This window comes from Trachurus japonicus, chromosome 13, assembly GCF_045865225.1.
Source record: "Trachurus japonicus isolate A0001 chromosome 13, Traja_1.0".
NCBI classification, from domain to species: Eukaryota; Metazoa; Chordata; class Actinopteri; order Carangiformes; family Carangidae; genus Trachurus; species Trachurus japonicus.
This window is the reverse complement of record NC_140919.1, coordinates 10,383,836-10,409,765: the sequence shown is the minus strand read 5'-3', so window position 1 is coordinate 10,409,765 and position 25,930 is coordinate 10,383,836. Positions and strand designations below refer to the sequence as shown.

General features: G+C 40.5%; 3 protein-coding genes across 3 annotated transcripts in view; 2 read left to right on the top strand and 1 right to left on the bottom strand.

Moving 5' to 3' along the window:
* Positions 1-89: 89 nt before the first annotated feature.
* timm8b (translocase of inner mitochondrial membrane 8 homolog B (yeast)) lies at positions 90-3,483 on the top strand. The gene is made up of 2 exons (XM_085794393.1): positions 90-352; positions 2,964-3,483. The coding sequence occupies exons 1-2, from the start codon at positions 251-253 to the stop codon at positions 3,129-3,131; spliced, it is 270 nt and encodes an 89-aa protein (XP_085650519.1). The 5' UTR covers positions 90-250; the 3' UTR covers positions 3,132-3,483.
* Positions 3,484-6,941: 3,458 nt separating this feature from the next.
* Positions 6,942-17,485, bottom strand: il4i1 (interleukin 4 induced 1). Its single transcript, XM_085794818.1, has 8 exons — positions 17,477-17,485; positions 16,714-16,819; positions 13,180-13,394; positions 11,939-12,051; positions 9,841-10,042; positions 9,682-9,750; positions 9,449-9,585; positions 6,942-7,737 (listed from the first exon to the last, which is right to left on the bottom strand). The coding sequence occupies exons 2-8, from the start codon at positions 16,742-16,744 to the stop codon at positions 6,969-6,971; spliced, it is 1,536 nt and encodes a 511-aa protein (XP_085650944.1). The 5' UTR covers positions 16,745-16,819; positions 17,477-17,485; the 3' UTR covers positions 6,942-6,968.
* Positions 17,486-20,809: 3,324 nt separating this feature from the next.
* Positions 20,810-25,930, top strand: part of snx19b (sorting nexin 19b) — a 66,147-nt gene continuing 61,026 nt past the window's right edge. The window contains exons 1-2 of the mRNA XM_085794814.1: positions 20,810-20,908; positions 23,329-23,629. Coding sequence (XP_085650940.1) covers positions 23,426-23,629 — 204 coding nt within the window. The 5' untranslated portion in view covers positions 20,810-20,908; positions 23,329-23,425. The remainder of the gene's footprint in view (positions 20,909-23,328; positions 23,630-25,930) is intronic.

Here is a 25,930-nt window from a genome sequence, read left to right as displayed (position 1 = left end):
TAACCTCTGTAAACAGTCTCTCCCTGACTCAACCCTCCGACCAGCAGGTGGCGCTGTGCAGCTTTACAGCCGGTTACTGACCCTCCAACCACGAATAAGAACAAGCAGGAAGCAGCAGCAGCAGAAAGCGCTGCCTGGTGGTTTGTAAATCAGCGGCGTGTTTCTCCTCTCTGCTGCTGTTTCCTCTGGAAGGAAGGTCACCTTATCTCACCACGCTGCCGCCGTCAGAAGACACGAAGCGGACTCGAACATGGACAGTTTCGACAACTACAGCGCGTCGGAGAAGGCGGAGGCGTCGGAGCTGCAGCGGATGATCGCGGTGGAGCAGCAGAAGGCGCAGTTCCAGGCCCAGGTGAGGGGGGGGCTGCCCGGCCTCACAGCCCACCACCACCCGGTCTCTGGTCCCTGGTCTGGAGGAATGTGATATAACATCTGCTGCTGCTGCTGCACTGTGTTTTATTTACCTGAACTTAGATAAACTGAACTAATACTGACCAGTGAGACTTTGTTGACCTGTTATGTAGCATGGTAATGTGCTGCTGAGGTCACACACATGATGCAACTGGATCACTGTTGTTATATCAGCTGCAGGCCTGGACAACAGCTGACCCTCACCTGTATACAATAACAGACCACTTCAATATCTATCTATCTATCTATCTATCTATCTATCTATCTATCTATCTATCTATCTATCGTTCTATCGTTCTATCGTTCTATCGTTCTATCGTTCTATCTATCGTTCTATCTATCGTTCTATCGTTCTATCGTTCTATCTATCGTTCTATCTATCGTTCTATCTATCGTTCTATCTATGGTTTTACTATTCATAGCTATCTATCTATCTATCTATCTATCTATCTATCGTTCTATCGTTCTATCTATCTATCTATCGTTCTATCGTTCTATCTACCTATCTATGGTTTTACTATTCATAGCTATCTATCTATCTATCTATCGATCTATCTATCGATCTATCTATCGATCTATCTATCTATGGTTTTACTATTCATAGCTATCTATCGTTCTATCGTTCTATCGTTCTATCTATGGTTTTACTATTCATAGCTATCTATCTATCTATCTATCTATCTATCTATCGATCTATCTATCGATCTATCTATCTATGGTTTTACTATTCATAGCTATCTATCTATCTATCTATCGTTCTATCGTTCTATCTATCTATGGTTTTACTATTCATAGCTATCTATCTATCTATCTATCTATCTATCTATCTATCTATCTATCATCTATCTATCTATCTATCTATCTATCTATCGTTCTATCTATCGTTCTATTGTTCTATCTATCTATCTATGGTTTTACTATTCATAGCTATCTATCTATCTATCTATGGTTTTACTATTCATATCTATCTATCTATCTATCTATCGTTCTATCGTTCTATCGTTCTATCGATGGTTTTACTATTCATAGCTATGTGTTTGAGTAAAATGAACACTTTTGTTTCATTCTATAACCTACTGACAAAATTTCTCCCAAATTGGAAATAAAAATATAGTCATTTAGGGCATTTATTTGCAGAAAATGGCAACAGGTGTTTTCAGACCTTGTATAATGCAAAGAAAACAAGTTCATATTCATTTTAAAACAACATAACAACACTACTTTTTATACTTAGGAAGAGTTTAGAAATCAACATTGGTGGAATAATCCCAATTTTTAATCGCAGCAGTGTTTATTTATTTATTTATTTATAATCTTTCTTCCTCATTAAATCTGATTTGGTTCAGGTGATCAGCTAAGTAGAGTGAGGTGCTTGTGTTGGAGTTCAATAGACACTGGAATCGATGGCTGCCACATGTAGAGAAGCTGATTTATTAACAACATTTTGGAGTAGCCTAGTGGTCGCTTTATTTTTTCCAGAGCTGCACATGTGCACTGATCAGCATTTAATTATATATCACCAGTGTGTCACATATAAAACTACAAGGTGTTTTGTGACCAAGTCCAAGACCATCACTAGTGTATTCAGTCCCAGTCCTCATAATAATCATGTGTCTTGATATTTACATTATTCCTCCTCAGTTTAAAGGGACATTGTGTAACTTCTCCTGTTATCTATTCAGGAAAATCGATTATTTGGTTCAAAAGTCTGTTTTTCATTAATCAGTAATCCCCCCCATCAACAAAGTGAAGTGTTCCTTTTAGCTCTGAATGAGCCGTTCATATCATTCATATCTCCATGGAGCGGGTAAGCTCGGTGCTGCTGCCATGTGGTGTCGCCATGTTTTTACGTTCAGTGGCAGCGTGACGGTAGGAAACCACGGAAACTCAGCGGAGACACCGGAGCTGTCGGCTCAGGTGGAGGTGGCGTCTGTGAAAAGTCACCGCGGTAACGCAGTGAGGAGGAATGGAGCGTTACACTGATGCTGCATTCACCTGCAGTCGGGCAGACGGCCGTCGCTAACACACCAGATGTCATTTTAGTCACAGAAGTCCAGAGAAAGCCGGTAAAACAATACCACATCACCATGACAACATATTGTCATGTGTATTGTTTTGCCTCGTGCTGACGGACCACTTGTTTACATAGAGGCTTGTTTATGCCGTCTGCCGTCTGCCCAATTTCATGTGAATGCAACATCAAGAATGCATTCCGATATGCAACTGCACCGCTAGATAGAGGGAATTCCTACATATTATACCTTTAATGAAAACGCTCCAGAGTCCTAGTGCTGGTTAAATCAGTGACTGGTAACTAGTTCCTGCCGTCTGCCCAATTTCACGTGAATGCAGCATGAAAAATACTATTGAGATGCTTGTGATATACAACCGCAACGCTAGATGGGAGGAATTCCTACACAATGTCCCTTTAAGTAGAGACTTAAAAGATGACACTTAATGCCCAAATCCTCACTGTGATTTCTTTACTACAGAGTTTATATATAAATTAATAAACAATCAGTTTTTCATCTTCTCGTCTCTGTCGGTTGCAGGTTCACAACTTCACCGACATCTGCTGGGACAAGTGCGTGGACAGTCCGGGCTCGAAGCTGGACTACCGGACCGAGACGTGCCTGGTGAGCTGCGTGGAGCGCTTCATCGACACCACGCTCGCCGTCACCAACCGCTTCACACAGATGGTGCAGAAGGGCGCTCATTAACGAAGACATAAAGGACTGAACCGTGACATGAATAAAGAATAAAGAATCCCTCACATGTGGATGAAGATGGTGCGAAGAGGACGAGCGCGTGTGTGGTTTTGTTTTTAAAGAAATAACTTGCTGTTTATTCTTTGGACTGGTGCTTCAAATCTGTAAAGATCAATAATATAATGTTTCCATCCCGTCTGTTATCGTTCATGTATTAATTTAACTACGGTGGCCCCGAGGGTTCAACACACTGCAACTTAAGAAAACCTTGTGAATTTAGAAAAACGTCTTTGTCAAGAAAACAAAACAAATGTACTGAAGATAGTTTCAGATTTTATCATATAAAAATATGATGTTTTTTAAATGACCGTGTCCCTGGTTTCTTATTTCTAATGAGTCGTTTTACTCTCAGACAAGAACTTTATTCAAATGTTTTATTTTCTTGAAAGTTTGAAGCTTGAAGTTTGGAGTAAATTTAAGTGAATGAATGAAAAGCAGATAAAAATAGAGTAAAAAATGCTTGAGTCAAAGACATTAAGTGTTTGAACAGTAAACATTGTGTCCCAAAGGGAACTCATTTCACCTCCAGTTATTTAAAACAAAAAACTGAAATTTTGTGTTTCTGCTCCAGAACATGTGACAAGTCCCTTCTTCTAGCTTTTTGGATAATTGATGAGTTGTTCACTGGAAAAAAAAAAGAACAAACCATGAGTAGTGCAAAGATTTACAGATTTTCCAGGTCTAAACTGACAGCAAAGTGAGTATTTGAGGTTGAAATCTGTTGGTTGGACAAAACCAGCAACTTTTATAATTGCCTTTTCACCATTTTATAATATTTTACAAACCAAAAACAAAGATAGATTCACTGAGAAACTTTTTGAAATAATTGTAAATCAACTTTACAGCTCTAAATTGTTGTTGTATTGAGTTGCGTTCTGGCAGAACATCACGAAATATCCATCACAGGAAAATGATCTCATTCATTTTTCACCATTTTCTTCTTTATTAAAAACCAAAAACAAAGATAATTTCATTCAAGAAGGTGCTGGAAAGAATTCTCTAAAAACATCACTGCATTCACTAACATGGGGCTAAAAGTTACATTCGCATTAATGCTAATCTGATTAAAAAAGTGACTCGGGGGGCTGCCAATGGAGCCAATAGATTCCCGATCAATACACATACGTACCTAGATCAATAAATATGACTCAACATAAAAATAATATACATCATATTGAACAGAGTGGATCGACACTGACAGGTGAATCCTATGGGAGTGAACATGGTGCAGCATAGTTTAATACATATACATACAGGTGCATCTCAATAAATTAGAATATCATGGAAAAGTTTATTTATGTCAGTAATTCAACATGGTTTTTGAATTGAGCCGACCAGCGTTTCTTTACTTTCGGTTTCGTGGCGAGTCATGAGAATAATGCAGCCGAATCGCTGTTTATGGTCGGAACTACGACGGTATGTGATCGTCTTCCAACCTCTGACTTTAATTCTTGATGAATGAAAACATGAGTCGGTCAAAGAATTCTACGGTGCGCGGAGGCTCATAAATGTAGTGTGAAAACGCTTCGCTTTTCCAAAACTCCTCATTGTCCCTTTAAGTGGAAAAGGGTTAGTTTTGACTAGAAATGAGACATTTTGACAAGAAATAAGACAAATATTCTTGGAAAGATTTTGTCTTTTTGCAGTGTGAAAACCATGGAAACGTAAACATGCAATTCCACCGGAAATGCAAAACCGGCTTCCGGTTTTGACCATAGATGTCATTCGGAAACTTGTGGATATGCACCCAATGCCTGGTCGAGCTACTGGAAATGGACTTTTCCATTATGTTCTAATTTATTGAGCGTTCGGAAACTTGTGAATAGAGTGTCTAAGCGGAAGCAGGAAGTAACGGTTGCCATGGGATCTCAATTCGGAAAAAGTCTCCATGTTAAGTGAACGTACGTATGGACTACAAATCTACTGTCCCACAAAAAATGCGTCACCGACTGACACGGGAAAGGGCGCCATGTGGTGTGTGACGTCACCTACGCGACCTGTAGTCTTTCTGGTTACGGACTCTTCGGAATTTTATTCTACAATAGTTTCACAACAAACTGCTGATTTCTCGGCATGAAACATGATGTTTTAAACAGATATTTTTTTCTCATGGCACAATTCAATCAGATCACGAAATAAAATCTTGGCTCCCGTTCACTTACATGGAGACTTTTTCCGAGTTGAGGTCCCATGGCGACCGTTAGCTACTTCCTGCTTCCGCTTAGGCTCTCTATTCTAATTTATTGAGATACACCTGTATTTATATTGGGTCCATGCCTATGTCCCCACAGTTCTAAGATTTTTCACAAAATTAGGCCCTATGCTCCCACTGGACTCTCTCTACCTGTCTGGACTCTATCTATCTGGCCTGTCTAGCCTCTACCGGGTCTTTTTACTAAACTTAACCAACTCTTTTCTTCATTGCCTAAACCCAACCAATGGTGGGACCAAAGGGCTGTGGGAACATAGGGCCTAATTTTCAGTGACAACAAAAGTTAGAAATGTGAGAACATAGGAATGACCCCTTTATACTTGTCTGAGCTACAGTGTGAGGCTGTTTATATTCCTGGCCGCCCTGAGCGCCGACTTCATGGCGGTCTCGATCCAGCCGAATATCTGTTGATTCATGTCATAAACACGTTTTGTTCATTAAAAATATGTGGTGTTTATTAAAAAATACATGTTGTTCATTCAAATAGGTTGTTGTTTATTGCAAAACAGTTAGGCTATTAATTTGGTGATTTATACAGATATTGATCGCGAAAACAGGTTCGCGCTAATAACTTTTGAATGGCGTGACGTCATTTCACGAGCTTTCCCAGGATTGGTCGGTGTTGAGTGCTGAAGGTAGTGACGAAATCTGACGGCTCAAGCTTGTGTGGTTTTCGAGGAAATCGCTGTGTATCAATCGTCCCGGCGCTCCCCTACATGGAGACTTTTTCCGAGTTAAAGGGATAGTTCACCCTAGAATGATATTTCGCTCATTATCTACTCACCCTCATGTTGACTAAGGGCTGGAAGAATTTTCAGAGTCCTCCGTCCCTTCTCTGAGTTACAGGGGGTCTTGGCGTAGCAGTGCATTTCAATGCAACGGTTGCAAAGGGACACCAGAGCTCTTCGTAAAAAAACACACACAAAAAAACATCCAAATACCTCCATGATGCTCGTATGTAATGTCCGTCTTGTGCTGAAGCCCCAAATTGCGTAATTGTCCCGAAAAAAATTAAATAAGTCTATATTTTAAGCTTGTTTGTAGCGGAAGCTTCTCGAAGCTCCTCTTCCTGGTCCGTCCAAATCTCGCGTGATTCGCAGTAACCGCACTGACGCCGGCGCAAATCACGCAAGATTTGGACGGACCAGGAAGAGGAGCTTCGAGAAGCTTCCGCTACAAACAAGCTTAAAATATAGACTTATTTAATTTTTTTCGGGACAATTACGCAATTTGGGGCTTCAGCACAAGACGGACATTACATACGAGCATCATGGAGGTATTTGGATGTTTTTTTGTGTGTGTTTTTTTTACGAAGAGCTCTGGTGTCCCTTTGCAACCGTTATATGGACATGCACTGCTACGCCAAGACCCCCTGTAACTCAGAGAAGGGACGGTGGACTCTGAAAATTCTTCCAGCCCTTAGTCCACATGAGGGTGAGTAGATAATGAGCGAAATATCATTCTAGGGTGAACTATCCCTTTAAGGTCCCATGGTGACCGTTACTTCCTGCTTCCGCTTAGGCTCTCTATTCTAATTTATTGAGCTGCACCTGTATATGTATTTATATTGGTCTGAGCTACAGTGTGAGGCTGTTTATGTTCCTGGCCGCCCTGAGCGCCGACTTCATGGCGGTCTCGATCCAGCCGTGCGGCGTGGCCGTGTGCTCCCCGGCGAAGTGGACGCGGCCCTCGCTCTGGAACAGCTCGCTGGCGTAGTGTCCCTGCTGGTACGGCGTGAACAGGGCGAAGGCGCCGAGGCTGTACGGGTCCAGCCCCCACTTCTTCACCAGCCCCCCCGTGCACAGCCCCCTGACCCGCTCCCCGTGGATCAGCACCAGGTCCTCCAGCACCACGGCCTTCAGCTCCTCCTCGCTCATCCCCTGGAACAGCGTGGAGTCGTCGGAGCAGGTGTAGGACGCCAGCAGAGCCCCCGCCGCCGTGCCGGGGAAGCTGTGGCTGGGGTAGTAGATGAAGCGCGAGGGGCGGTCGGTGATGCTCTTGCCCCCCCGGATGCTCTCGGCCTCCCAGAAGCGCTCCTTGAAGCTCAGCACCACCTTGGTGGAGCTGGCGTAGTGCACCGAGCGCAGCGCCTCCATCTTGTCCCCGGACAGCGGCGGCGCGAAGTCGATGAAGACCGTGGCCTTGGCCGTGGCCGTCACCAGGGCGAAGTCCGCCGTCAGCGTGTTCACCGAGCCAGAGTTACGCCAGTCCTGGTAGGTCACGGTGACGCCGCCACCGTTGGTCTGGTTGATGGCCTTCACCTTGGAGTTGAGGAGGATGGTGGCGTTGAGCAGCTGGTAGAACGCCGTGGGCAGGTGGTCGAAGCCGTCCGTCACCTCGAAGTACCTGGAGAACAAACAGGCAAAACAAAACAGGTCAAAACCAAGGGGGCAGTTGTCGGTCTGAGAAGTGAAGCTCACCTCCGCGTTCAAAAACTGCAATCCCCTCGGCTTCCTCTGGGGGCTGGTGTCAGAAGGGAGCATTCCCCATAGACCCCCATGTTAAAATCGCCGACTTTACATCCTCAGTAAACATGTTAAAAGCCTGGTGTCAGAACGTTTTTTGGTCTCAATCGATAGTTTCTACCCCCGCACACACTCTGAGGGGGGTGAATTTTTTTTAAACTCTACCGTTTTACTGTTATTAGGTTAAAACTCTGGCCAATTAGGGCGCAGAAACGTTGAGTGACAGGTCCGAGCAGCTCCGTGGACAGCTGCTTCGAGGCCAGTGGGCGGGTTCTCAGCCGGCCAATCCAACATGGCGCTGTTCAGGCCGCCATGTTGGAGTCACAAAAACGACTCCCCAAAACCAATGGGTGACGTCACGGGTGCTACGTCCATATTTTTTACAGTCTATGGTCAAAACTCGTCATCTGCAGCTTTGACAGCTTGTTCTGATTAATTAAATACAGACCAACAGTTTGTAGATGATTGATATTTCTATTTATAACAGTTTGTTGTTGTTGGACTAGAAATTTTGGGGTTTTCTTTACCCACTGATTTTCAAACTGGAGTGATTTGTTAGTACTTGATTGGCCGCCATGTGCTGATATCAGTTATTTTTGGGCCTGTCAGACCTTTAAAAGAAAAAAAATGCAATTAATGGTAGAGTCTGTAGGATTTTCCCTAAAAAGCCCATCAAAAATCCTGCTTGATCATCACCTATGGGCTTGTACTCATTGGTGTTGAGGGGGGGGAACAAACCTAGACTCAACCTTTTAAGTTAAATAGTCTTTAAAGGGCTGACGACCAGTGGTAAACCAAACCTGTACTGCAGAATAAAACCGGATATTTCTTCTCTATTGAATCAAGTCAACTGGACTTCAGTTTGTGTCTTGAAGACATTTGAGTAGACTAGACTGCTTGAAAAAATGGGGGGTAACGCCACAATCTCTCCCCTATCCACAACATCCTTTCCCCTTTACCTAAAAACCATTCACACCAAGGCACTCTCTTGAGTAAATAAAATGCCTTTAATTAATCTGGCATTGTCACAATGACACGTTTAAAATGACTACGACGCGTAAATGTATTTATACTGACCATTGTTTTTTCTTTATTCAGCCTTGTTACCTGTGGGGTGGGTTATGGCCAAGCCCCTTTTGCAGGCATCAATGGAGTAAAACAGACAATTTAGAAACACCTAGTTCTTTTGACTTGGTGTTCAACAAATTACAAGCTTCCACTTGGTTGCTGTGACCCAGAGTGGGTCACAGCCCATAGGTAATAAGGCTGAATAAAGAAAAAACAATGGTCAGTATAAATACATTTACGCGTCATAGTCATTTTAAACGTGTCATTGTGACAATGTCAGATTAATTAAAGGCATTTTATTTACTCAAGAGAGTTTTTAATTTGCTTTTTACAGCAGAAGTTTCAAACTTGGGTGTCACCCTCCCTCACAGAGCTTTAATACCTGACTCTTGTCTACACCAACTGATGAAGCCACTTGGATAAAGGGCGAAACGTCTTCAAGACACAAATCTAAGTCCAGTTGACTTGATTTGATGCCTTTGATCTGGACAAATGAGAGTCTGCACAGACAGGATGTTTCTTACTGGGTGTTGTCGTTGATGTCAGACTGTATGTAGAGCATCTCGATCAGCGACGTGTAGAAGAGGCTGTTTTCATTCAGGATGTCCCCGATCATCCTCAAGGCTCCGCGGCTCAGGTTCCCCTCCTTCACCAGGTATTCCTGTCAGACACCAAAACAACATCAAATAAAAATCCAAACGGTGAAAACGTTTCATGCAAATTCAAGTCGATTCAATTCAAAGTGTGAATCTCTGACCTTCACTGTGTAGGAGTCGTATTTGTTGAGCATGGCGCTGCAGCCCATCGCCTTCAGGTCGTCCCTCACCTGCACACAGACCACAGCGCTTACAGAAAGATGAACAAGATAATAAATCAATAAATGATAACATGTGTAATAATGATAATGAATACAAACCTTCCACAGAGCCTGGCTGAAGAGCTGAGCGGCCGACTTCCCCCTCTCTCTGTCCGTCAGCGTGTAGTTGAGCACCGTGGGGTCGTTTTCCACGGCGTAGGTTTTCTGCAGCGCGCCGTTGACCAGGTAGAAGGTGTTGATGTCGTCTTGGATGAAGTAGTTCAGGGGGATTTTGATTTTGGAGATGAAGGACAGCAGGATCCTGGGGAATATATTCAACAGGTACAGTACGTCAAATACCTCACAGAGGAAATGGGATGTTTATTTTTTTTCCTTTTTATTTATTAAAACATCTCTGCTTCACCCAAGAGTGTCTCGGGATCTCTCCTTTTGACTGCACCAGATACTGGACCAGCCGTTCCTAGACAGTCAGTTTTCTTTTTAAACTTCTCTTTTTCTTTTTGCTCTCTCTGACTACGTTTGTTTATTTACTTCTTCTTTTTTTTTAAAGGGATAGTTCAACATTTTGGCAAATTGGCCAACTGCCATAATCCCTATAGTCATAGCAGTAGGTTCGTTACCTTTAATTGTCGGTGCAAGCTATTTTTAGAACGGCGGAGCAGAGCCGTGAGCTGCTCAGAGCTACGCTACGGAGGCTCATTATGGGATTTCTTGGTTTCCCTCATCAAACTCATCAAATACACAATCCAACAACTCCACAACGCTCTGGTGGACAAGTTGTGACCTGCACATTCACCACGCTATGAGATAATAACACAACGTTACCAGACAGAGTTGTTTTAGAGGGAAATACAGAGACTGCTTGATGAAAAACTGTCCCTGAAGGCAACACGCATCAGCGGTTTTGCATGAATTTCCCTCTAAAACAACTCTGTGTGGTAACGTTGTGTTATTATCTCATAGCGTGGTGAATGTGCAGGTCACAACTTGTCCACCAGAGCGTTGTGGAGTTGTTGGATTGTGTATTTGATGAGTTTGATGAGGGAAACCAAGAAATCCCATGAGCCTCCGTAGCGTAGCTCTGAGCAGCTCACGGCTCTGCTCCGCCGTTCTAAAAATAGCTTGCAACAACAAATGAAGGTAACGAACCTACTCCTAACACTATAGGGATTATGGCAATGGGCCAATTTGCCAAAATTTTGAACTATCCCTTTAACACTCGCGTTCCGACGGCATCCCATGAAATTAACTTCACAACACTATGAACTGTGGGTAAGCACCTAAATGTGTATAAATCGACCGTGTCCTCCAGCATCCTCCCTTTGTCAACAATATACGGTGGTTGGGTCTACACGCAGGTTGGTTTATGTGATGAGAGGGGAGACTGCGGTGCGGGAGTGGAGCGTGGATGCGAGCCAATCTCCTTCAACCATGCACGGAAAAGGGCCTTTTTTGTTCCACAGCATCTGTTCTTTTGAGAAGCCGCCCCCCCTAACCTGACAGATTGTTAGTTTAAGCCACAGAAGATGACATTTTAATCACCGTGAGGGCAGTGCAACGAACTGTAAAGTGTAAACGACATAACACAATATTATCAGATCATCAAAGCTGATATGACGCGTCTGTGTTAGCAACAGCTGCCTCTTTGCATGTAAAGTCCTGCTGCTTCTAGCCACTTATTCATTCTCTTTTGGCTCAGTTTTGGTCTCTACCCATTATCTGGCTATCCAGCTGCTAAATGATTTGTTGTGTTCACCAGTTAATATGCTAACCTTTGGGTTTATCTACCTGAAAATAATGCTGATGAAAGGCAAAACAGAAAATATAATAATAAGCCTTAAACAAACTGGAAGTAGCAGTACTTATTACGTAGGCCTTCTGCTATAAATAAATGCATTGATTTCCGTACCAACAAACACTGGAGGACTGGCAGAAACACTTAGTATTAGTGGGTTAGGGTGATTCTAGACTAAAAAGTGAAGAAAGAAGTATTTTGAAATTGTAATTACACACTGTGTTTTCTTTTCTTTATTGTGACATCACAAAGTGACAGGAAGTCCTGAGGGCTGGTTTTAAGGCTCAGTTTCTGAATACAGGCTGTGTGCATTTCTCTGTGGACTGAGGCTTTGATACTTTCACAGTATTAATATAGAACCTAGAGCTGCTTTATAATCACACTACACTTGATGGGACTCACTTATGGAAGTTGGGGATCCTCATGGCGCCCACCTCTGCGTACCAGCCCTCTCTTTTGTTCCTGAAGGTCTCCACTCGTCCTCCGATACGGTTGCTTGCCTCGATTATGGTCACCTTGTTGTTGCCCACGGAGACACAATCATTATGTTACACAGTACGTCAGCATACAGAGTGAGTTTTACTACACTTTTAACATGGATTAAGTGTAAACAAGTGTAAAACTCAGGCTCTCTGCTCTGTCCCTGAACCTGACGTCAGATACTGTGTCTCATCCAGGTGACTTCAGGTGACAGAGACGTTATTATTAAACCACACCTGAACTTTGAATTTTGCATTGAGAGTAACTGACCCCAACGTTTTGGTTCAGTTGTTCTGATATCAAGCTGTAAGTCAGTGGACTGAAACAACACATAACGAAGAAATATACTTGTTTCCCACAGTTTGTTTCTACAGTAAGTTCATTTGCATTTGCTGTTTTATAGATAGCCAACCGTTTTAACTGGCACAGTGGTGATAAATGCTTAGATAAAAGTCTGTGAACAGGGTGTGTTTACCTTCAAGATGTCTGAGGACAGCATGAGACAAAAGAAACACACATCTGTAATTCAGTTTTTCCATAATCTGCACAATTTAAGTATCAGCTCTTTCTCTGTTGTCTTTTGTTTTGAGGTGTTGATCCAAGATATGTTAGAAACCATCTCAGTGTAGTTTTCCATCTCTTTTCTCTTTTAGCTTCTCTTTGGAGCTCTAGTTAACAACAGGTCGGTGTCAGCCAATCAGAAGAGAGGAGGAGGCTCTGAGCCTCTCTTCTGATTGGCTGACTGTTTTCTGAGTGATTCAATAAAAAATAAAGCAGATTTCAGGATAAAACACTCAGAGAAACCAAATCCTGCAAAGTTTTTGTTGGATGTTTGGGTCCAAGTGGTGAGGGGGCGGGGCTTTGGGTGTCTGCTTTGTTGTGACATCACAAAGTGACAGGAAGTCCTGACGGCTGGTTCTAAGGCTCAGTTTCTGAATACAGGCTGTGTGCATTTCTCTGTGGACTGAGGCTTTGATACTTTCACAGTATTAATATAGAACCTAGAGCTGCTTTATAATCACACTACACATGGACATCTACCTTTATACTGTATGGAGCTTTAACACAAACCTTTAAATGCAACTAAATGGGACCTTTAGTGTGCATCTTTATCACCTGTCTCTCACAGAACAGGTGTTTACTTCCTCTGTAGGCGACTTTACCTTGTGACCTGCATCTTCCAGAAACTTGGCGGCGGTCAGTCCAGCCATGCCTCCGCCGATGATCGCCACATGGCGAGGCGTCTTGGAGGCGGGGAGGCCTTTGTCCACGATGTTGAGGAGCTCGTTGTAGTCGGTGTCCTGGAGACAGTCGTACAGAGGGTCTCCAATGATCCCGCTCACAGCGACCACCACCACCCCCACCACCACCAGAGGAACTGAACAGAGGCAGCACAGTGAAGGGATGAAGTCAACACACTGCAAAAACTAAAAAAAAAACAAAAACAAAACAATCTTTCCAAGAATATTTGTCTTATTTCTTGTCAAAATGTCTCATTTCTAGTCAAAACTAATCTCTTTCCACTTAAAATAAGACTCATCACATTAAAAATCAACTTGTTTTTAGATCATTTTCACTTGTTTCAAACAAATTTTCATTTAAAATAAGTAGAAAAATCTGCCAGTGAAAGCAAGTTTTTTGTGCTTGTAATAAGAAAGAAAAACTTGCTCCACTATCAGATCCTTCTACTTATTTCAAGTAAAAATAGGCTTGTCTAAAAACAAGCTACTTATTTATGCACAACTATGTATAAATATATTTATTTTAGGTGTAATGAGATTTGTTTTGACTAGAAATAAGACAAATATTCTTGGTAAGATTTTGAGTTTTTGCAGTGTAGTAATTCAACTTCAACCTATTTATTTATTTAGGGAAGGAAGAAGGGACAATCTGGTTTATTTATGGACATTTGAATGTAAATATGACAGATTGTGGCCCAAAGGTTCATTTCCATCTGTTGTCCCTCAGCGGGTTTTTTGTGCTTGTAATAAGAAAGAAATACTTGCTCCACTATCAGATTCTTCTACTTATTTCAAGTGAAAATCTGCTTGAAAGAAGTAAAAAGTGTCTAAAACCAGCTACTTTTTATGTGATGAGTCTTATTTTAAGTATAATGAGATTAGTTTTGACTAGAAATAAGACAAATATTCTTGGTAAGATTTTGAGTTTTTGCAGTGTATGAGTCATGAAACAGACACTTTCTAATTTTAACGGCTGAAACTCCCGAAATGAACGCTGCGAAAAAACGTCCAGTTCCCTTTTTTTTTTTTCCTTTTTGCTGCTGCGCTTGAAAACATGGATGAATCACAGACTGACATTATTAGCTCTTCAAAGGTTATAAAGCTCATGACCAAAAAACCAGACAGTTCTCTTGGGTTTTTTATGAGATTTCCCAGTTCACTTCTCATCGAGTTCTGTGGAGATGATTGTTCTGCTTCACGTGTCCCCAGCCATGCCAGTCTACTTCAACACTTACCTACAAACTTATATACGTATCTACTTATAAACATAACTACCGACTGACCTTTATACCTACTTACATACACTGCCCATCAAAAAAAAAAAGTCCACCTTTAGCTTTGATTACAGCATGCATTCGCTGTGGCATCGTTTCAATAAGTTTCTGCAATGTCACAACATTTATTTCCGTCCAGAGTTGAATTCATTTTTCAGAGATTCTCAGTGGGTCAGGTCTGGACTCTGTGGTCACCTTGGACCATGTTTCTTCCTTGAAGATGATGGTGCCCCATATCCTTCTAGTTTTGAATAATTCGTTGGACAGTTCTTAACCCAGTTTTAGTCTCAACAATCTCCTTAGATGTTTTATTTGCTTGATGCCAATAATTTGACCCTTCAGAAACAGATTAACATCTTCTCCACGACCACAGGATGTGTCTTCTGACATGGTTGTTTAAGAAATGAGACTGCATCAGTTAGGGTTAGATAAGTTGTTGCCAGCTGAAACATAGTCATTCATGCAGTAATTATCCACCGAGAGGCTCTGACCTATTAGCTTAGGTAAATCCAAGTGATGATTTTTTTTTGGAACGGGCAGTGAGTGTACCTAATCTAATTTAACACCTACCTATCTACTTTTATATGCCTTCCTACCTAACGGCCTACCTATGTTTATCTGCCTATCACCTACCTACTGACTTTTATACCTACTTATATACCTACTTACAAACATACCTACAGACCTACCTATATGATTATCTACCTCAACAACCACCTACAAACCTATATAGTATCTACTTATATATGTACCTACTGACTTTTATACCTTCCTACCTACTTATATACCTAACTACCTTCTTACCTACTGACTTTTATACCTCCTTGTACCTACCTACTTATATGCCTGACTTAGACATACCCACCTACTTCAATACCTACTTATCTACTCAAATGCCTACCTACCTACCTTAATACTTTCCTACCAACTTACATACCTGCCTACCTATTGACTTACCTACTTATACCTACCTACTTATAAAAAATATCTACCTACCTACCTACCTACCTGACTTATATTTACCTACTTACAAACATACTTACCTCCTCAAATGCCTACCGACGTACCTACAGACCTACCTATCTAATTAAATACCTACAAACGTATATCCACTTATATACCTACCCACCTACCTACATTTCATTCCGCTATACATTACTTTGAAGTAGCCTTTCGTCAGAGGAATTTATTTTATTTTATTTTGAGAATGATACTCTGTCCCTGTCATGTTCTCCTGGTTGCAGTTTGAACACGGACATGTCCAAACAACACCTACCAAAATATGTAAACGATACATATCTGGACTAGACCGAGGAGAAATTATCCTTGTGATTGTTTGATGTGTTCACCATGACCAAACTGCTGCTCAATGTGGAAAAATACAACACTTCACTGGTATTAAAAAACATACCATATCAAAAAAATGTAAGAAGCAGCAGCAGCAGCAGCAGAACATAACCTTCAGTAAAAATGTGACCGGAATGATTTATATAACGACAAGAATGACAGCTATTGGACAGTTAATTGACCAACAGGACCGTTAGTTGCTCCTTACACAAAGCAGATTTTATTTATTTAACCTTGAAAGATACATTTTGTAATTAAATCACAACAGCTGCATTGGAGTTTTAACAATTACAAGTAATTATAATAGTAGTCTTCATTTGATGTTTGGGCCCCTGCAAGCTATATATAGCTTCATAGTTTCAGGGTGGTCCCATTTTACAAAAATGAATCATGTTTTAAATGTGTTGAAACTGAAACTGAGCTGAGTTGTCAAATGTCAAATGATGTCATTTTATGAAACGGGAAACTCTCTGAACAACAGATCGTTGTTTTGAGACACATGTGCAAAACTGTAAAGAACAATTCTCTACAAATCTGCACAAAAACCACCTGTACAACGCCTCATTGATAAAAAAAACAACAACTATTCAACACTTACCTAAAACTGCTTATACACTTTCTTTCATCATTTGAGCATCACAAGCAAAATGATCCATTCAGTTATAAAAATACCTGTCTCACACATGTAAACGCTTTAAATATGTGTAGCATGAAATGTATCTAGGTGTTGAAACATAAAATAAATGTTTTTTTTACTATGTTTCGCAAACATGTAGGAGTTCTCATGAACCATGAAACTGACGGTTTATAAAAAATGAGTCAAATGGTTACTCACAGAATTTGCAGAGCGCCATGTGAGGGATCATCTTGAGGATGCAGCTCCACGGTCTGGACTTCTTCCTTCTGCTGCTGATACCGGCTCTATGAGAGGAAGAGGAAACCTGCCAGACAGAGGTTGATATGAGTTTAGTGGAAGAAGCAAACCTAAGAGTTTAATTTTCACAATTAAAAATAGAATAAATACACAACGTTTGGTGAAAACTGCACAAAACAGAGGAAAGAAAAAAGTGAATGAACGTCTCTCCGGCTGCTTCCACTCACCTGTAACAGAGGTAAAGTCTCACAAGTCATGACTGAGGACGACTGACCGAGCTCCTTAATAAAGCTAAACTTTTTAACACTCTCACACACTCACACACACATACACACACTCCCAAAGCAACCTGGAAAACCTGGAAGCGTGGTATGTGTGAATTTGCACACAACGTCATTTTAATGAGGGACTGAGTGGCTCCTCACGTCGGCTAGAAATATTTTCCCACACCGGCTCGAGAGTCAACCACACTGAACAAATCAGATTAGTGAGGTTATACTAGTCATCTGCATGCATACCTCATTTCCTCCATCTTCATTCATTCATTTCAATATCTGACCTGAAAGCGCTCATTCGCTGCCATCAGATAATAAAAAAGACTTAAATCTGCATCGGCACCACACAAAAACACAGCTCAAACACAATAAATACCTTTTCTATTAGGCATCTTTGTGTTTTAAAGTCTTCATAGTGTAAAGATTTAACACACAGCAGTCCTACTCACCCATGTCCTTCTGTGTTCAAAACTTAATGACACACACAGAGAGATTTTATAGGAAGTAATAGGAACCAAAAGTAAAGGGGGATTACACAACAAAAAAGGGAAAAAACAGAAAAGGAAACTTAAGTTTCAGTTTCCCGACAACATCAGTAGCAGCATTGTGGTTGTTTGTATCTGTAACCAAGCTGAATGGACGAAACTGGAAGTCAACAAAGCAAAGAAAGGAAAAAGAAACTGATGAAGAAAAAAAAGAGTGAATAATAGGAAAAGAAAAAGAAACAAACCTGTTAAAACCTCCTTGTGTGCTGCTTCTGCTCTGCTGCCTTCATCTGTCTGCTCTGTCTGTGGTTCAGCTGCAGCTTTTTACCTGACAGGACTTCATATCAGCAGCTCAGGTGAGACGCTGCATGACAGCTGACACGTCCAGCGACATAAAAACTGGTTTATGAGCGAGGACGGCGTCGCTGGAGGTCAAGGTGCAGGTTTTATTTAAGGTTTTTTTTTGTCATAGTATGAGAAAACACAGGGGTCAGTGAACTAATGAGGCTTTGGGAGTTAAATCAGCCATGTTAATGTATAATGTGTAGAGGAGGGGGAGGTGGGAAAGAAGAGAGAGAGAAAAAGATGCTGTGCACAATTATATAATCCTTAATGTGAGTGTATTCAGAGTGTGTTCAGCTCATTTTGTCAAAAATTAAACATTTATCTCATCAATTTTTAATTTTTTTTTTATTTTCTCCCAGTTTGGCTCTGGCAAAATGTGAAAATTGAAAGTGTTTATGTTAAAATTCGCTCTCCAGGACCTATTAGGAGCATGTTTCAGACCATTTGGAGTCAATTATACATGAAAAAAATGAATGAATGATAATTATTATTATGACATATAGTATGAAGCATGAGGAATATTTGGCTATAGTGAGGTTAAACATTGCACAGGTGAGAAAACACATGAGTTTTATGAAAAGACGTTCACTGTGGCTCTGCTGCTGTTTGCAGGTTTTTATATTCAGGTCAAGACAATATTCTTAATTTATTTCCTTTCTGAGAAATTTGATTTGAATGCAGCCGGGAACTGTTGCACAGACGATAATAATAAAATAAAAAAACACAGTCACAAAACAATAAAATACACATGAGACAGTGGAATCTCATCCTTAATGTGAGTGTGTTCAGCTCATTTTGTCAAAAATTAAACATTTATCTCATCAATTTTTTTTATTTTTTTGTTTTCTCCCAGTGTGGCACCGGCAAAATGTGAAAATTTGACCAAGTGTTTATGAGAAAATTCACTCTCCAGGACCTATTTAGGAGCACGTTTCAGACCATTTGGAGTCGATTAGGTACCTGTAAAAAAAAAAGTTGAAATTTTTTCCAAATTTTTTATGGGAAAGTGCGAAAATTGTGTTGATGGAAAATCATAGTTCACAGAAAGTAGTTTAGAGTGCGTTTCAGGCCGTTCCAACACTTAAACATCCCCCCTAGTGTGGCACCGGCAAAATGTGGAAATTTGTTTAAAAATGTATTTATTTTTTAAAGGGGAACTATGCAAGTCCATTTACTTTCCTCTGTTTCGCTAACCTTTGTTTTCAACGAAGCCGGTGAGAAATCAATCCGTGGAGCGCTGGATAACGTTATTTATAATATACCATGTTACTATGTGTGTATTTGTGTAGCCTTATCTGCCTCCATTCTCCCTGTAACAATTTACAAGCCATTTATTAAACCATCACAATTAATCTGAATCTCTTTAATTAAGGTGAAAATGTATCATAGTTCCTCTTTAATTTTAGAAATATTGAGCATAAGTTTGTATGAAGCTGTATTTTATTATAACGTTTATGCACTCTTTGGGTTTTTGGGTGTTTTCCAAAGTTTAAGTATTGTCCTGGCAGCCGTTGTAGTCTCTACCACGATTACAGAAAATGTCTTTCTGACATGTCCAACATAAGTTATTGTTGTGTGGAGTCCAGTAATACATGTGTGTTATTTTGTATTGTGTAAATCTCCCTTTAGTTTCCCTAATAAGGTGTCTTTTCTTTGTTCACACTCCTTTCCCTCACCCAGTTGTACTTATTAAGTATGTTTTTATTTTATTTCTGTATAATTTATTCTTGTGTATTTTTTACCTTGTTCACTCATACAATAGTCATACATACTTTTACTTGTTCTTCATGACCACCCACACTGTACAATATCTCATATAGGCTATATATTGTCTACTTAAATATATATATTTTTTAATATATATTTATATTCTTGTACATAGTAAATCCTTTATATTTTTTATTCCTTATTTCTTTACGCATCCTGTACTCTTTGCTATTGTTACAAGGGAATTTCCACATAATATATAACTACACTCTCACTTTATAAATGATAAACTATATATCATATTGTAACTATTAAACGAAGCAACACGTCTGCATCAGCTGACTCAGGGCCGGCCCCTGGCATAAACACTCTATGCGGTTGTTTAGGGCCACATGATCAGAAAGGTACCGGGGTTCATTCAAGTCATTTAAACATCCTGAGGTCTGCAGCACGCTATGAGCTTTATATGTAATTTGAAGTCAATATTCAGCTTCTTTTATCTCACATTTGAGACATTTGGTGAAAACAGAACGGCAGAATGACAACATTTGTGCTCAAAAAGCGATTTTACAAAATCTCATTTTAGGTTTGTTTTCTACACTTATCTATTACTGTATCCATATCCTATTTCAAGCACCAAAACAGTTCATTCTCATGACTGAAGGTGTGTTTTCACAAGGGATTTGAAATTTTTCTAAAAGCAGACCTCAAATTTCCAGCATTTGGCCTAAATTGTTTCTTTCTACAGTGTTCTAGGACAAATTGGCCTCAGTGTGCTTACAGCGGAGGTTCTAATATTTAGACATAAAACACTTGAGTATTGTTACATCTGCAAGACTATCTTAAAAATATAAATTTAGCCCAAGAAAATATGTAAAAGTCGAGAAAATGGCCCCAAACCTCAGAGGGCATAAACATGTCTGTATCTGATTTAACCAGTGATTTGGTGTTTGTGCTTAGAGTGCAGGGCCACAAACAAAAATCTTAGATCTTGTTTTTTGCTGACTGTCAGCTACAAGCCATGATGAAACATCTTATGGCGAAAGTCTTAGCCGCTCGCAAAGCCTCATGGGAGCTGTAGTTGTTCGACACCCACCGAACAATTCTCTAAAACTATTTTCTAAAGTCATGCTGGGTCAGGTCGTAATTTCAGGGACTATTTCTCTTTCTTTTCTTCTGCTTCTTCCTCCTGCGTACATTTTTTACAGCGCGTGGGAGGCACGCGGAGGGGTTTTCTTGTTTGACGCTGACGTCACGATACAGGAAGTAAAAGTAAACAAAGCAGCAGCGACGGTGCTCATCATCACCAGACCTCCCAGACAGGGCCATGGCAGCTCGAACAGGGTAATTACTAACATTATTAGTAATTATTCAGTCAGTTTTTGTTATTTTACAGCTCTGGTGACATTTATGAGTTTAATTAACGCGGTAAATTACGCGTTAGTTAGCTCAGTGCTACATGTAGCTTTGGCTGCTACGAGTCTGCAGCCACAAACATCACAGTTTAATGTTGATTCCTGTTGTGGGAAATGATTTAAACACGCAGGATATGTTTGACAAAGCTCTGAGGAATCTATATCATCTTATATTTAAATCGGATTTTATGTTTTATACCGAGAACTAGTCGTCTTGTTTTTCTCTCTCCGCCTTTTACTTGTTGTTTCCTTCCACTGCAAATAACCCGTGGATAATAGAGACAGAAAGACTGATATAGCCTATATATATATATATCTAACACGATCATAATATAGACATTAAATTGACTGAAGCTCAGCTGTTGTGTGTATGGAACCAATAAACTACGAATACACGCTCATCGTAGGAAAACAACCAACCACTGAATTAGCACATTTTCTAAACATAGTTTGGTTTCGCGTTTTCTCAGCACAGAAGATAAGTTTTTATCTGTTGTAATATTGATCAAACACCAGAACTAGTTCATTAAAACCATAAAAAAACAAGTAACAGTGTGACTGAACACTGACTACATACACAGGGAATGAGTAAACACTGGCTAACTGTTAGCAGGGTTATAATAAATCATATATATTCATATGTGGATCATGCACAAGCCTTATTAAATGAAAATGATCCAAACATCCTTGCTGGATATTTTACTGAATGAATCCCTGTGTATAGTAACCCCCCCTCCTCCTCTTCCTCCTCCTCCTCCTCCTGCTGCTGCTGCATTTCACCAGCCATGTTCATACAGCTGTGCACAAGGCTGCACATCTGTTGATTGGCCTTTAATATCCATTCTGTGTCCATGTCTCTTGTGTTTAAACCACATTTTTAATATCTATTATTAGTGGCTTGAATTGAAATTGAAATATACAGACACATAGCTACAGCCCCCCCCCTCCCCTCTGGTCATAAACCTGTCATGGATCCAACTTCAAGTCACATGTCTAAGCCTACATGTTTATCAAGCCATTTTAACATTTAAAAGCCAGACTGGATTTGTGTTGCAAAGGGGCGGAAAATTTCCTGTACATTTCCAGAAACTTTCTATGGGAAGTTAAAGCAGAAGTAAGCGATCCGGTGGTTTTGGCTAACTTGTCAGCCGATGGAGTTAGCAGTCCCCGCCCTCGTCCCTATGTCACCACATTCACGCGCATCCCTTGGCTGCACACACAGCGAGGACCGCCCCTTTATGCCGTTCTCTCTCCTCATTGGATAAAGGTTGTAGGATACAAGGAAAGTTTTCTCCTCGGCTCAGAGCAGAGCAGAGTGACTGACAGACCCGTGTTTCAGACCAAACACTCTATGTAAGTGATTGCTGTCGGAAGATATAACTATTTAAGACTTATATTAACACAAACATTCCACTTACTTCTGCTTTAAGCTGGGGAATTTTGGAAATATTCCAAATTGGAAACTTAAAAAAAAAAAATTGATAGCACAGTGGAGAGAGAGACAGGAAAGGGGGAGTCAGATAGGGGGAATGACATGCAGGAAAGGGCTGCCCGATGCGGGATACGAACCGGGGACGCCTGCAGTGTGCTGTGTGCATGTGGTTGAGGAATAGCATAGATATTCAAGTGTACTTGCATTAAATCTGGTTGTTTTAGCCAAGATTATAGATATATTTTCCCCAACTATATTTAAGTTCCCTGTTATTAAGGGCCAACCTTCTATTTTGTAAAATTTGGATTTATTCCTGTTTATTCCCATGGAAGCTTTCCAACTTTGAAAATTCCTGGACCAAGCAGCGCCCTCCCTCCCTCTAAATATCTGCAACTCAAACTCACTGCACTCTTTTAAAAATCAGCTCAAAACTCAACTCTTCAAGAAATCCAACATGTCCCGACTCCTTCTTCATCTCAACCTGTGTCTCCAACTGGACTTATCTTTGAGTGCCTGAGAAAACTTTGTATAAATCTTATGAATGATAATTATTATTATGACATATAGTATGAAGCATGAGGAATATTTAGCTATAGTTAAACATTGCACAGGTTAAGAAAACACGAGTTTTATGAAAAGACTCTGCTGCTGTTTGCAGGTTTTTATATTCAGGTCAAAGTCAATATTCTTTATTTATTTCCTTTCGGAGAAATTAGATTTGAATGCAGCCGGGAACTGTTGCATAGACGATAATAATAAAATAAAAAAACACAGTCACAAAACAATAAAATACACATGAGACAGTGAAACAGTTCAAACAGAATAAAAACAAACAGGAAACAATGTGCAGCGTTGCCTTCAGACTCATAATAAAACAATACAACGTCAGTGTTTTCTCTCTGTTTTGTTTCCTGAAGGTGAGATGCTGCTGTGACGTGTGCGTCGTCCGTCTGATCGCTGGTCTGATCTCCGCTGGTGTCGGTCGGTGCGGACGCGGTTAACCCCTCCAGCGCCATGACGGAGGTGCTGGGGCAGCGCAGCGTGCTGGGCGTGGGCGTGCTGCTGGCCTGGCTGCTGCTGTTCCACCTGCTGGTCAACATCTGGCTGCTGTGCGTCTTCACCAGCCTGCTGGTGGTGCTGGGCGGCTGGCTCGGCTCGCAGGCCGTGCTCGAGTCCAACAGCGTGCTGCACCTGGAGCGCTTCGTCACGCTGGAGCAGGTACAGTAGCACCGTGATGCTTCTAGGAATCACATGTCACTCTTGAGGGCCGAGTTGTTCACACCACAGCTGTTTGGTTTCGCTGCAAACTGACTTTTCCCTCGTTGCCGATGTGAAAACAAACCACCAGACTCTGGTTCGGACCAAACAGGTGAACCCAGACTGAGTCCCACCTCTTCAGCGGGGAATCTGTTCACTTGTTTGGTCCAAACCAGAGTCCCAAATGAACCCTGGTACCACCTTTTCCAAACCAAATGCAAAATCTAAGCGCCTTTTTTAAAGGGATGGTAGCATTTTTTTAAAGTGGGGTTGTATGATCTACAAATAGCCCCTAAGTACTTTAATTACAGTAGAAGACTCTCTACACTCCTCCCGTTAGCAACGCCAGCCCATAATAGCCCTGCCCAGAGATTTACAACATACATTGTTGTGAATGGACCCAAAGAAACGGCCTATTTTCGCGGCCTAAAAGAGGTTTTACCTGAAAAAAAATTACACAGTTCCATTGTTCACTATAATATAATTTTTTCCAGCCCTTCAAAGTGCAGGAAAAACACAGTTTTTATTTGGAGCTAACCAACTGCTGATCGGCGGGCGCTAACCCTGGGCGGAGGGATACGTGAGTTGGTTAGGTCCAAATAAAAACTGTGTTTTTCCTGCACTTTGAAGGGCTGGAAAAAATTATATTATAGAGAACAATGGAACTGTGTATTTTTTTCAGGTAAAACCTCTTTTAGGCCGCGAAAATAGGCCGTTTCTTTGGGTCCATTCACAACACTGTATGTTGTAAATCTCTGGGCAGGGCTATTATGGGCTGGCGTTGCTAACGGGAGGAGTGCAGAGAGTCTTCTACTGCAATTAAATTACTTAGGGGCTATTTGTAGATCATACAACCCCACTTTAAAAAAATGCTACTATCCCTTCAATAATAATAATAGTTGCTTTGTTCAAGCACTTTGGGCTGAATTTTTGCATGAAAGTTGCTTTATAAATAAAGATTATTATTATTACAGAGACAATAAAAACAACAACAGTTGAAAACACAACACATCGTCAACAAAACAAAGCACAGCAATAACAGTGATAAAAGATAAAATCAACCCCTATTAAAAGCCAAATTAAAAAGATATGTTTTCAATTTCTTTTAAAAAATGGCAAACGAGTCTGCTAGCCTATTCTTAGGTTTAAAGGGAGAGTGTTACAGAGTTTAGTGCCATAAAAACAAAAAGCAGCTTCACCAGTTTTCTTGTGGGACAACTACAAGACAGGCAGTGGAGGACCTGAGCGTTCTTGTTGGGGTATAAAAAGAAAGGAAATCAGCAATATAGGATGGTGCTAGCCAGGTTATTTAAGACTTTATAAATGAGTAAAAGAACTTTACAATCAATCCTTAAAGGATCCAACAGACTTCTGTTGTTGTTGTTGTCAGAAAGTGCAATTAATTGCATAGTAATTTCTAGAAATAGCCTAGAAATAACAGTCAGTTTGTCATGTTTTTCATAAAGACTAAAGATTACACATGCTTTAATTTTTTGAGAAAGTCCAGAGTTTTTCTTCACCAAGTCCTTGCACTTCTATATTTCTCGACATAACTATGAAATTGACTGTTATTTCTCGGCTATTTCTATCTATCTATCTATCTATCTATCTATCTATCTATCTATCTATCTATCTATCTATCTATCTATCTATCTATCTATCTATCTATCTATCTATCTATCTATCTATCTATCTATCTATCTATCTATCTATCTATAGTCTACTTGCCAACAATGAGTACCCGGAAATGTTGAGTACCCCAAAGTTTTATGTTAGAAATAGATAGTATGGGTCCCTAGTATTCAGAAACTGCCGGATGCTAATTTATATATATTGGGCAATTAGCATAATTGACATAATTAGCATAAATTAGCATAGTTGCCTATATGGGCAATATTTCAACAAAATTGACTTGGCTGATCTGGGCAATATTGGAGTGGTTTTAGGGGTTATTGATGATGCTGAATCCATTTCTGACATTTTCAAAATTCAAAATGGCTGTCTAAACCGATGACCAGATTTTGAAATCCATCAAAATCGGCCCACTGGCGGTTAAAATCTGGTCACTTCCGGTTTAGACAGCCATTTTGAATTTTGAAAATGTCAGAAATGGATTCAGCATCATCAATAACCCCTAAAACCACTCCAATATTGCCCAGATCAGCCAAGTCAATTTTGTTGAAATATTGCCCATATAGGCAATTATGCTAATTTATGCTAATTATGTATGTTATGCTAATTGCCCAATATATATAAGTTAGC